We start from the raw sequence: 13,335 nt of genomic DNA on the forward strand, positions 1-13,335 counted from the left end.
CTTATCTTGCCTTGAAGACAAAGGCAGATTGAACAGCTTCCTGAGGTCCTATAAAGCCTTAGCTTTTATGGCTTTTACTCTAAGCCTTAGAACACTGTGTAGATTACTGGCAGTATTTCTGTAACTGCTTCAGTTGTTCACACACAGGCATCTAATGTATCTTAAGATTAACTACAGCATCTGAAGCACCTGCACAAGTCAGATATGTCTTGGGACCTGTGGGAGGCTTGTGCCCTTTCAGAGCCACAGGGGAAGACCAGGCAGGATATTTCAAAGTAGAACTGGATGGTGCTGTGGGCTACTGAATTGAGCCTTTTGTGTCTGTACTTTTTATCTCTGCTTGACACCTGTGAATGAGGAGGTGATGAGCAATGAGAATAACTAAATCAAAACAAAAATTACGGGTTTTAAGCCACTTGGTATAGAGGTCATTGAACTTGAAAAAAGACAAGCCTGTAGAGCTCTGGGGAAGCCAACACCTACTTGGTCTGAGTGATGGTAGTCTTGTTATTTTGCACCAAAGACTGAATCAGTTCGCCATTTCCATTGTAGGAAATACCTTCCCTCTACACACTTCCAATGTTTTTTTCCTCATGCTGTTTTTGTAGAGCACTGTCCAAGCATCCGTATTATTGGTTAATCTTTGTGGCAGAGGGTATTTCTTACTTTGACTATTTAAAACTATTTGAGTCTAAATCTCACTAAAGCGAAACTGCTTTTCAGTTTCTTCGTGCTCTGGGGCTCATCAAAGTTTGGTGGCCATTGTTTTTAATGGAGTTTATGCCAGACTTTCTAGATTACTGTTACAACATACCTTATTAGAATGATTCATTTACTTTTTCTGACAGTCATTACATTTACTGTCACAACCTGTTTCAAAAGCAAAGCACATTTTCTTCATCTGGGGTGGGTCTTACTTAAGGTATCTTGTGCAGCACAGAAGAAAATTATTTTCAGTAGCAAAACACAAGCAAAAATACTAACTTGTTCTTGCATTACTACTTTTGGTTTGCTGGAGGAGTCCCTCAAACTTTTAAAATTTCCTGGCTTGTAGATCTGTAGAAGCTGCAGAACTTCCATGAAAGATGAATCACCCATACTTATACTAGAAATAGGCACAGGAGAGTGAATTCTTGGTACTTTTCACTTGAGAAGTTGATTACATTTGTTTTTTGTGGAATGAAGAGGATTGTTGCCTTGTATGATATTTGTATGCTAAATTACTGATCCAAGAATTTTGTACCAGCCCCATATTTTAAAGCTTCCTTGCAAACTTGAGGAGCTGCTGCTGCTGCTTCATATTGCTCCAAAAACAGCTGCTGTTGGACACCCATGGTCTCACCTTTCAGGATCCACTGCTTGAGGAGTGATTTTGAATGCCCATCAACAAGTATTTCTTTTTGTCTTGAGTGATTAAAAATTATGCCTCTAGTTCCTGAAAATGAGTAATAAAATGTTTCGGGTGTTTTTTCCTTCTTGGGGAATAAATTACTTCAATGTTCTTGTCAGGGTAGAGGGATGTACCCCACAGTGCTGAATATGCATGTGGATGTTTTGATCTCATGGAATGCTTAGCGTTATGTTAAAGGCTATGTATTGTTTTAAGGTGTACTTACTTTATTTTTACTGCTAGTTGTTATAGTCTAACTTGAATTTGTGCTTTAGTTCCTGTCAGATGATACTGATACATAACAAGATCCAGACAAGTTTTCTATCGAGTTTCCTACCATCCTCTCTGCTTGAATGATAACTTTCTTGTACTTTTTTTTTTTAGAATTGACTTACCTTAAGTTTCGCTTTTGTTTTTTTCTTAAAACAAGGGTAGCCTGTTCTCAGCCTCCAGTGTGGCTACGAAATGCTGTCAGGTGGTTTTTTTGAGTTTGTGCTGTATGACTAAATTGACTTGGACAGATCTGCAAAAACTAAAACTCCAAACTTTACACCAGCTGCTTGTTGAGGACAGAGCATGGCATCTCTTTAGACTAGCACTCGGTGTTCTACAAAGATACTAATGACTGAGAATTTTCCAGATCCCTTATTAGATCAAGCAAGGAATAATTATTTGGGGTTGGAAATTTGAAGGAGAATTACTTTTGAAATGCATGCTGTACTTTTCGGTGTACCATTTGTGGAAAAAGGGGTGGGTTTTTTACTTCTCAGGATTCTTTAATTTCTGGTTATATCAAAAGTTTAGATGAGTTTGTCTTTATGTGTGTGCTTTCTTGGTGGAAAATGCTTGTACATTACCATTTACATGTGCAGTACTAACAGTCATTTATCTGGACAGACATATCCACCTGACTACTGAAGTGAGAACTATATTTGAAATTAAAACTTCTTGGAACCTGGGCTCAAATAACATGCATGTTGCTGTTGCAGGAGGACCATGACATTATGGAGGCTGATCTGGACAAAGATGAGGTTTTGCAACCTCAACTGGGAGAGCTTGCAGGAGAGAAGCTGCTAACAACTGAGTACTTGGGAGTGAGTACCACTCATTAGGATCTTGAAATAAATTAATTTGCTGAATTAAGTGTTTAATTTCAGTAGTTTCATCACTTTCCAAAATCTTTTCTTCAGTTTGTTTCTTGAAGAGCCAGGTTCTACCTGCATAGCATTCCAAATCTTTGTTTTATTAGCTCTGTTCAGAAGTAGTAGAATAAGTTTGAGCTACCCTTTCACAGGAAGTGGTCAGGCTGTTGTTTAATAATAAGCTAAAGGCAGCCTTAGGGTTCTAGTGCTACATCAGTGACTCTGTGGGCACACAAAGCAAAGTGCTGAGCAAGTTAATACTGGAACACTCTGCTGGTCTAAAATGGTTTTGAAAAAAAAAAAAGTTGAAAAGTTAACTGCTCCTGCAGGCATTATGCCAGATCAAGTATTGTATGTCTTACCTCAAGCAGCAAAAAGCCATTAAGTAAAAAAGTTTGCATGAATGCCATTTAGTGTGCTGTGACTAATTTGAGAGAAATGTGACTGTATGCCTTCTGGATCTCAGAGTTCATAGATCTACCAATGCTGATGATGGAAATGTGACCTGAGATATGATGTCATGGAACAGCCTACAGTGATTTTAGGCAATTTTAGGTAGTGACACCAGAATGCAATAGTTTCTGATGCAATGTTTCTATAGAATTTTCTCTATGGCTCCAGTTACCTGTCTTTCCACTGCATTCTCTTTTTTTTTTTTTTTTTTATTTCTATTTCCTATTTGTCAGATAATGACTCATACTCCAAAAACCAAGAAGAAGCTGTTTCCTAGTGTCCATCAGAGTGTAGATGAGCCTCTCCAGAGACCTGTGACGCCAGGTTATCACAGGACTGTGTACTTAATGTAAGTCTAAACAAATGAGACCAAGTCAGATTTTTTTTAAGCTCCTTTAAAAAACAAAACAACAAAAAAACCCCCGCAACAATGCCTGATAAATAAAGCTTCCCTACCTAAAAGTGCATTGCCATTGTCATTTCTTAAAGGTAATTTCAAAAAAAGAAAGGAGAGGAATATTGTAGGCAGAGAAAGGTCTGTTGGCTGAGGTCACATACTTGGAATAGTCGACTAAATGCTTACTGATCAGTTTGGTTTAAATTTGCATTATATCCTGTGTGTTCATAGTCCTTTCATCTTCTCGTAATATAGTCAATTGGTGAGTTGCATGGAGTGTCTAAAATGCCTGGGATCTCCCACTTTATAAGATATAAAATATATTGCGCTGGGGAGATTTGCTAGCCACCCATAAGACGACAGATTAAAAAGAAAATGAGAAAGACAAAAATCTTATGTTGGATTTCCTGCTTTGGAAGAAATACATTTTCCAGTGGGAGGATCTGTGACACCTTGCTCTTGGTGTGATTGGGGTCGGAGGTAGAAGGCTGCATTGTAAATGGAATAAAGAAATCTTACAGTATAGAGCTCCTTGAATATGCTCGGCCTTCTGTTAGAACAAGTATATCTTAATCCTATAATTTCTGAGCTGAGAATTCTCATTTTCACTGTCCTGACTGAGGAAGTAAAATACCAATGAGATCTGAAATTTAAATGATTTTTTACTTCAGTTGCATACAGTTTTGGATTTGATCTAAGCCATGTAGCTATGATACAGGCAGCAGTTTATCATGAGAATTTAATGTTTTCACTTCTGCAGATACTTAAGCTGAGAGACTACAAGTTACTCTAAAAAAGTATAGATGATAGTACTCAAAAATCACAGTATTGGTATAGCTAAGTACATTACAATGAACAGGTAACCTGAAATACAAAGGTGTAATGAAGTAAGTTAGAATGTAGAGGTGGTTCTTAGCAGAACATATCAGTCCTGAAGTCTGAAGACAGTCGTGTGTCATCCTCCCTGCCGCTCTTTGCTTTCATGTTCACATTTTCTATTTCTTAAAATATATTTCTTCCCCATTTTAGTGTGGAAGATCCATACAGAAAACAGTGAGGACTGATTTAGGCTGTAGGTATGCAGCTGTAATGAATCTGATCGAAGTCTACTGTTTTGGATAAGGAGTGGTCACAGCTTTATCTTGCCCACGTTTATTCCCCCCAACTGTCTTGTTCTGGCATTAGCATTCACACAAGCAGGTGATCTGACTGGGAACCCTCCTGAGTCATCCAAATATGTCTTTTTGGCAGCTGTACCATTCATATGGGATTATACTGGTTATGTTACTAGGGCCTTAGAATAGACAAGTGTAACCTACCAGATCTGGGCAAGGAAAAAGCCCTGGAAGACACTTTTTTTTTCTTCTTTTTTTCTTTTTTTCCCCCCTTCTTTTCCCCCCCTTCCTTCTTTTCCCCCCCTTCCTTCTTTTCTTTTCCCCCCCTTCCTTCTTTTCCCCCCCCCTTCTTTTCCCTCCCCTTCTTTTCCCCCCCTTCTTTTTCAAGATGAATGAAACACACCTTTCCAAAGCAAAAAAAAGAACCTTTGGCTATCCCAGGGCAGAATTTGCCTTGCACAGTCGTGATATTTTTTTCTGAGTACTAGCCTGGAAAAAACGTCATCTGTTTGAGCATGGTGCCTACTACTTCTGCCTGGTATAGCCTGAATGCACATTTGGAGTTTTTACTTTGTGTCCTTACAGTGGTCAACTTTTACACCATCATAATGCCCACAGCTTTTGCAAGCCCTCTCCCTATATATTAAATGTGCTTGAGTTTGTGTGTAAAAAGAAAACAGCAACTAATTAATGTAAGCTCGTATCAGTAGCATATTGATTATCTAAGCATTTTCCTGCAGGTCTTGAAAATCTAAGCTGGCCAATACATGACTAAACGTACCGTGCCAGTTTACTGTGGGGTCAGTGTTACTGAATTCCAGGTCCCACTTTCCCTGCCCAGTGTTTTGTCCATGGTGGGCTAGGAGGCCTGGATCAATTCTTTGGAATCGGCTGTTAAGGGTAACCTTACAGACTATTTAGAAAGCATTTTTCAGCAATACATCTTTAGTTACCACTGGAGTGTCTAAGCATTACATTCCTGTTTTATAAGGGAAGAGAAAAACAAGCTTGTGAAAATGAAGTGACTTTCCTATGGGAAGTCAGAAAAACGGTGGCAAACCCGGGGGAGTGGCTTTTATTTCCTGGTACCCTGTAGCACGCTGCAGTTTATGCAGCAGAAATAATCTCTGGAAGTGATCGCGTGCCTCTCTCTACCACCATTGACCCAGGCTGTATGTTTACTTAACAGTGTCCCGGGATACCAGAGTGACGCTGGTTCTGTATTTTGTCAAAACTTTAATATCATCCGCTTATGAAGAGCTGTGCAGCTCATGCCTCTGCAAGACGGCTTCAGGTCGCTGCTGGATACAAATTAAAAACACCTTTCTACCACACTGATTCTGGTAGCTTTGGGTGTAAGAGAAGTGTTAGTTTGATGGTGTGAACCACTCTTTACATATTGCCTCACTGTGCAAACTAGGGAGGAAAAATGTAATCGGCAGAAATCTAACATGGTGAAGATATGTCAAAATTAATTTTCCTCCTGCTCTGGCCAAATAGTAGAAATAATACGAGTGTTTAGTGCTCCCCTATTTTAAGTAGGAAGCATGAGATACCACTCTGAATGAGAAATTTGTCTATTATAGCTAATGAATCTGTGTGCAAGAAAACTGCAGTAAATAGATTAAGACATTCTTGAACTAGATTTTACAACAGAAAAGGACATGCTTTGATGGCTTTTATGCTGTTCTAATTTTAGTATGAATTAATTTACTAAAATGAGGAAATATTCTCTTAGGAAGCCTTGCAACAGGAAGACAATAAAAGTGACCAAATCTTAGCTGCCTTAATGTGAAAGCAATATCGGAACTGGATGTATTTCGTATTTTAAATAATTTAAGTGACTTGTGTTTGTATCGGATGAAATAGCATGAAAAATGTCAGACTTTTTAGCCTTGTATGCAGCTTGTCTACCCGGTGGCAATCCAGGACAGTTGATCTGAATTATCTGAAGCTTTGGATTCAACAGAGTAGTTAAACTACATTAAAAATTTGTGTAAATGTTTGCATTCATAATTGAAGTGAATATAACTTGTTTGAAGTTCTTCATGTGAGACTCGATGTAACATATTCCATTTTAAAAACATGGTTAAAGAGGAGGCAGTTGATGGAGATACTATAACATATCTCTTTGAGTTGTTGGCTCATACCTTGGGGGGGAGGAGGGGGGAGCAAATTTTTAGTGCTGAATAGAAGTATTCATACAGAAATAGCCACTGCACATGTAGCAGCTATTCCATGCTAATTTTTCTATGACTTTCCAGTGCAGACAAGACTCTTGTTGCTTTAGATGAATTGTCATGGGATTCCTATATGGACAAGCTCTTGCTGTATGGACCTGAGGGAGCCAGAAAATACTGGAAAGCTGCTTTTTTTTTTTGTCCTCCTTTTTAAAGGCTCACTGGCTGGGATCACTCAGGGGGGACTGAACTACTTAATATTCTGCTAGCTGTTTCCTTAGAAACTGTTTTAGCTGTGAAATCATTAACTGCCTCCTTGGACTGCATCCTTTCTAACTAGAAATATAGTTACCTTAACCTAATACTGGGCAGGGAAACGTTCTGTGTCTGCCAACTTCTTTTCACACACTTTTCACACCCCTCTTTCTTCTACTGTGTTACATTGCTTATTATTAGGCAATCTTGTCCTGTTCTGCCCTTCAGCTACTTCTGTTTCTCATTGATCCACCTCACCTGGGAAATCAACAGTTATACTATCTACTTTGTTTTAAGTCTGTATTGCGTATTACTCTGTAAACTGAGATCATTGTAATATTCATGAACAAATCTTAAATCCTTGAAAAAGCTAAGTATTGAAGACTTCTCAGGCCCACTGCTACAGTCGTCTTCTTTAAGTGTCCTGCTACAGGCTACAAGGAGTTATGGTTTCCTTTCGTTGGCTCTTTTATTGCAGTAGGGAAAAAAATGTTAATTTGAAATACATCTAACATCGTCTGATTTGGGGGAGCTACAGTTAGGCAGTTAAATTATGTCCTTAGCACTACTTTGCAATATGAAATATAATTTCAATATCTTCTGTCATTACAGGCAATTAGAAAAAATTAGAATTTACTCTCATGCAACTTTTTATACTGCAAGCATTCATCACCCTGCATTCTTCTTTCTTTTTCAGGCCAGAAAATGATACCAGTTCTTGTCATGATAGAGATGAGAAGCTGCAGTCTCTGCCAAGTGGTCATCCTCCTATTTGTGGTGGGAGCAGGTCCAGCATTTCTGACCTCTGCATTTCCCCTTCATGTAAGGATATTCTGTGAATGCTGTTGTTAATTGTTGCTGTCTTTCTTGACTGGGGCAGGAGTTTGGGGCCTAGGTTGTGTTGTAGATTATTTTTTTTTTAAATGTAGCCTTGGAACTGGCCCTCCATTTGTAAACCTTGGGCCACACGATTGGATTTGGCTCGAGCTGAATGAATGGCTACAGAAGGTAATGTGTGGTCACAGAGACCAATGGTCTCACTTGCCTTGCTCCATCTTGCTTCCTGTGGAAGGGCCAAGGATCATACCCAGGGCTTCTGATGTGTAAAGCGTACTGTATTTTACTCCGTGATGTCGTCTGCCTAGGGAAAGAGCTGCAGCCCAGAGGCAGTGCACTTCCCAACAGGCAAAGCCCCTTACTTGATCAAATATACCCTTGTTTGGAGCTAAATGAATCACTGTCTTCTGGCACCTGCAGGCTCTGTTGGCTATACCTCTGTATTAAAGTTGAAGGCAGCTGCAGTTATCTGCTTAGATTTGCAACTACATTCAAACCGTAAAAGGTTGTGGAGGATGGGAGCCCTGTGCTGTATAGCTACATTGTGAGTGATGCTGCTAAAGATTCTGTCCTTGCAACTTAAACTGAAATTAATGCAAACTCAGCTGGACCTGAGAGCTCGGAAACATGTGATGGAACTTAAAAGGTTATAGGTTTCTGAAATACTTTCTTTCTGAACTTCTGATATCCACAGGATCATGGAACTTCAGATGTGGGAATTTCAACCTCCTTGCAGGGATTCGTTAACATTTCCAATTAGGGATTTAAGGCAAAATGTTCTGCAGACTTAGATAAAGGATCTTGCAGCATATCCGGTACAGAATTATTAATAAGTTCAGACAAAGCAAGCCTTTACTTTGCTGAAAAATATGCTTTGAAGCAGTAAAGGAATAGCATACTTTTTACTCTCTCTTCTATTTTTTTAAATTTCCTAGAGGAAATTAAAAGGATTCTGAGAAAAGCAACCAAGGTTTTGCAGACAGGAATTTGCTTGCGTAATGCCTAGAGCTGATAAATATAACATGCTGAATGAAAGCCGTATGATAGAAGCAAATGAAGCTCCTGTTCAAGATGGGCACTTGGGTTCTTGCTGTTGTGTAGGAATGAGAGCTGCTGTCCTCAAGTCTTGCTTTGTGCGGTAGCACCTTGGGTGTAGCTGAGCCCATTTTGCAGGGAGGCTGGATGGCCAGGGACAGCAACGCAGAACAGCGGAGGTTGTAAACTAATAAAAGGCATACTGACTTGACAGTTTTCCTATGTAGAAGAAAAAAAAAAGCAGTCTTACATACTTAACGCTTTGTAAGGAAATTAAGCCAAGCAGGTATCAAAGGTGTTCCTATTTGCTGTTTTAAAGTGTAATTGGATGCAATTTCTAAGGCGTTACGCAACCACCAGAAGCCCAGTGTGCCTTCTGAACCACATTTTGATAATATCTTGCCAGTGAAATGCATTCACTCACCTCTGTCTCTTTTTCTGTGCTGTGGATGCTGTTTGACAGTTTGCTTGTGGAGATTTGTGGTGAGGTTTAAAGAGGGAGCCTGAGTAAGCCAGCAAAGTAAATGTTTCATTTTTGATGTAGAATATTGATTTTAAAGCCTTCATGCTGAAGCAAGTCCTGCCAAATTTAGTATTTCCTATTGTCAGAATTTTGCTTGTAGCCTCTGTCTAAAAGAGTTTGTTAGCTGTTTTCAGTCAAAATTATATGCTGGTGGATACTAAGAAGACTACTAGATTATACTCTTGTAGAAAAATCTTGCAAGGTCTGCAACATACTGCAAGTTTATATGCATTATACATGCAAAAAGACAAATAATTTTTGTGTGTGGCAGAGACAATTCTTCCTAGCACTAATCCAGGCTATAAAACAACACCGAGCTGAAGACTGGCAGAGGTTTGTTTCAGGTTTTTGCAAGTAGACAGCGAAATACATGCTTGTCTGTCTTACCTTTGGGGATTTAGAAATGAAGAGCAGGGGAAGAGAAGAGAGAGACTGCACTGTTGGATCTCCTGGTTGTTCATGTTAGTGACAGGACTTTCATTCTATATAATGATGACTGGACTGTGTCTTTGGGCATCCTGTTTTCTGAAAGGCAGTGGGTTTTGTAATTTTTAAATTGGAAAAGCTTTAATTTAAGACAAAATAAGCCCTTTCTCTTCTAGTGTCTTCTAAGATGTGGCAGGGAATAGTACATAACAGAAAGGTGTAAAAATAATTGTACTGCTTCTAGATACTTTCATCATGTCCTGACAAGCATCTTTGCTGTGAAATAAATACAGTTTATTGAGTTCTGATCTTGGTCTGATGATCATTATGCAGTACGAGGAACCTGCTCACTTTAGAATATGTCTTTTCCAGCATCACATGAATACTTTGGGATTCAGAGTTTCATGCAGTCAAGTCGTGAAATGAATAGTAAGAAACCAAAAGTGAAAAAACGGCTAGAATAAAAGAAGAATGTGACCAGTTAGCATCATCAAGGTCATATCTCCAGGAAGCTGAGTTTAGCCTCAAAAAAACCTTGATCCTCTTTTGTTTTCTGAAAATGAGAGCAGTTCTTAATGTCTTCCATGCCTCGATATATTCAGCTGAACATATATATATATATGTTCAGCTGAATATATATTCTTGAGTTGGTCTAATTTTGTCTGGGTCCATCCTCCCTTTTTATCACCTTGGTAAAGCATCAATAATTCTGGCTCTTTTTTTCTTTTTCATCTCCTGTGAGCAGAAAACTTGTCGACTAAAGAACAACCCTAGTCATCTTACTACACTTTTTTTGCTGAATGTCAGACAGAACATGTGCTGGGCAGCCAAATGCTTGTCTGAAATTGACCCGATCTGCATCCGTATCAGCAAGTGAGAGCAAGTCAGGATGGCAGCCTGTCCTGAGCATGGGAAGAATGGAGCTAGGGATTCTCCCTAAACTCTTATTGAACTTGCATATCTTGGCAGCTTTCCGTCTCTCAGCAGACTGACTGTCCTTCCCTCCTCCATTAGTGCAAGGCAGAAAATTAGGTATATTGAACACATGTAATAGACCTGAAGTCTGACAGAAATGTAAAAAACTGTTTTTTGTCTGCAATGGCTGCATCTTACTATGAGTATGTACAGACAACTGCAAGTGGTTGCACTCCTGTAGCTTTAATGGGGTATTGGTCATTAGCTGATATACGTTATCTGATGGTCTGCGTGCTTCCAGCCCATCGCAAATGCAGAGTGTAGCTGCTTTGAAAATGATCCAAGTGTGTTTTACTTTCCAGCTGCAACGGGCTGGAAGTATGTACACTTGCAGTTAGCTTGTCTCAGCTGATGAGCTGTAACGCATTCTGCCACAGTAACTCAGTAGCTTGTCATTATCTCAAGGTTTCCTTCATACAGCAGGAACTGTGACTTGATTGTGTTTCTAGTAAAATTGTAAGGAGGCAACTCCTCACTGAACTGTGTTTCTTTTTTTTTAAATAGCAGTTGAAATGAAGTCATCTAAAGTATTCTCACCAGGCCATAGAATGGACCAAAGCATCCCAGCTGGTGACAGTATCTTGTCTTCCCGATCTACTGACTTCATCCAGGACGAAGTAAATGGACAATCGCATAGGTATGATTTATCCAGAGGAGCATCTAAAAGTGCAAGGGGAGTCTGACGGGCCTTACCAGCTAATTCCATGCTGCTGTAAAGACAATCTATGAAGTCATTTGATGTATGATGTAGTCTGGTCTGAGACAGCTGTGGTGGTGCTTGCCAAACAAAATACCCTTAGCTGTGCCCAGAGGCAGCTGTTCAATTTCTACGCATCTGATCCAGAATGGGAGACATCTCAAGCAAGTTGTTATTAATGGACTTCACATGTATACACAATGCAGTCTTCTGCAAATAAAACTTCCTGATCGCTTCCTTAGATGACTCGGCTCTAACCCGTGACAAGTAATTTATTAGTAAAGAAATAGGTAGGACTGTGGCAACAGGGCAGAAATTAACTTGCAGAAGGAAGAAAAATTAAGCATTTAAGTGGATTCGGAGCGTTTAACCATGCTGAGTTGGTAGCACTGCTGACCAGACTCCCTGATTTATCCACTAGACAGATATAGCAAGGGAGGCAATATTATGAGTTCTCCCAGCAATGCATTTCAACTCTTCCTTGAAACAATTTCTGTCAAAAGAAGATGAAAGATATTGCTCTCCTTCTCCTGTTCATACCTTGAGTCCTCTGTGAAGCTTTTGTCTCATGTAGGACTGTGATGTTATATCTTGGATGAGAACTAGGAATTCATTAGCAATTGGACCAAGGTTTACTAAAGCTTTTCAGGGCCCACATGTGTCCTTCAGACATTAACAGCTTTTTCCTATAGCTAATTTGATTGGGCCAATTTTTAAACAGTGAGTGTAGACAAATTTTAAAACCAAGTACATTCCAAAAGTAAAACACAGAATGGGTGGAGATGTGTTAAGGGAAAGGTTTTACCAACTCTTTATGGATCTGATTTTTCAGAAGTACTTAGTTATTTGTGTCAGTTAAAACTCTAATCACTTCTGAAAACTGGACTCTCTGCTTAGAACTTTGTTTCCTTCTGGCCTGCAGATGATGCCTGTGTGTGGTTTTGGGGGGTTTGAGGGATTTGATGTGGGGGTTTGTTGGTTTGGTTTTTTTCTGTTTGTTGGTTTGTTTTTTTTTTTCCTTCCCCAGTTGTGCTATTCCCGTGGTGAGATCTGAGAAATCGTATACTGTCTTATCACTGGTTAGCAGCTGAAGTGCTTAGTAGTCTTACTCCTATCCCAGCATTACTGGTTTTATTTCTGTTGCCTGTCCTAACAGTAGCTAAGCACATACTACAAATACAAATAGACCATGAGAATTTTGTGGCCAAATTGCTTGCTTTGTGATGAAGAAAAGAGATTATTTTTCAGGCTTTGGCTTGCAAGAAGCAAGCCAAATTGGCAGCATCTTGCTACCCACCTTGGTGAGAGGCTTTGCTTCTCTACGGTCATAACCGATGATTAAAAAGACATATCCCAGTAATCTTTAATTTTTGTTCATAAATGTATGTCTAAATCTCAGTACTAGATGGATCTCTAACTGAAGGCACAGGTGCAGGATCCGGCAGAAGAAGATAATATCTTCTCATTGATTGCTTCCTTAGCATGTGTACAGCAATTTGTATTTACAAGTGCAGCCTTGAGTTACGGATATGGGAATGCAGCCATTCACAGTCCAAGCAGACACAGGGTTTCCTATGTCAAGGGTCTTTTGTTAATATGTTGGTGTTGCAATAGCTAGACCTGCCTTTTCATTCTTTCATTCTTGGAAGCATACTTTAAATTGTTTGCAAAATAAGCAGAGCAAATAAATTGCTGCTTTCGTCATAGTTTTGACCACTGTAAGAGAGATCTACTAAGGCAAATACGAAGACCTTCCTAGAAGAGGTATGTATGAGGAAAGGAGGTCTGAGTTGTGGTGATGAAGCAGTCACTGCTATTTCCCCTCTTCCTTAGCAGTATAAATTGGGAATTTAACTGCACAGAGATCAGTGAAATTACGCTAAATTAGTCTGAGAGAAGAATGAGGCCCT

General features: G+C 39.4%; 1 protein-coding gene across 1 annotated transcript in view; it reads left to right on the forward strand.

The window, feature by feature from the left end:
* ARMC9 (armadillo repeat containing 9) overlaps positions 1-13,335 on the forward strand; it is a gene marked incomplete at its 3' end in the record, with an annotated part of 65,768 nt that overhangs the window by 47,913 nt on the left and 4,520 nt on the right. Inside the window, 4 exon segments of the mRNA XM_082003736.1 lie at positions 2,380-2,484; positions 3,219-3,334; positions 7,630-7,754; positions 11,233-11,365. Coding sequence (XP_081859862.1) covers positions 2,380-2,484; positions 3,219-3,334; positions 7,630-7,754; positions 11,233-11,365 — 479 coding nt within the window.

This window comes from Phaethon aethereus (assembly GCF_964289735.1).
Source record: "Phaethon aethereus genome assembly, chromosome: 9".
In the NCBI taxonomy this organism is placed as follows: Eukaryota; Metazoa; Chordata; class Aves; order Phaethontiformes; family Phaethontidae; genus Phaethon; species Phaethon aethereus.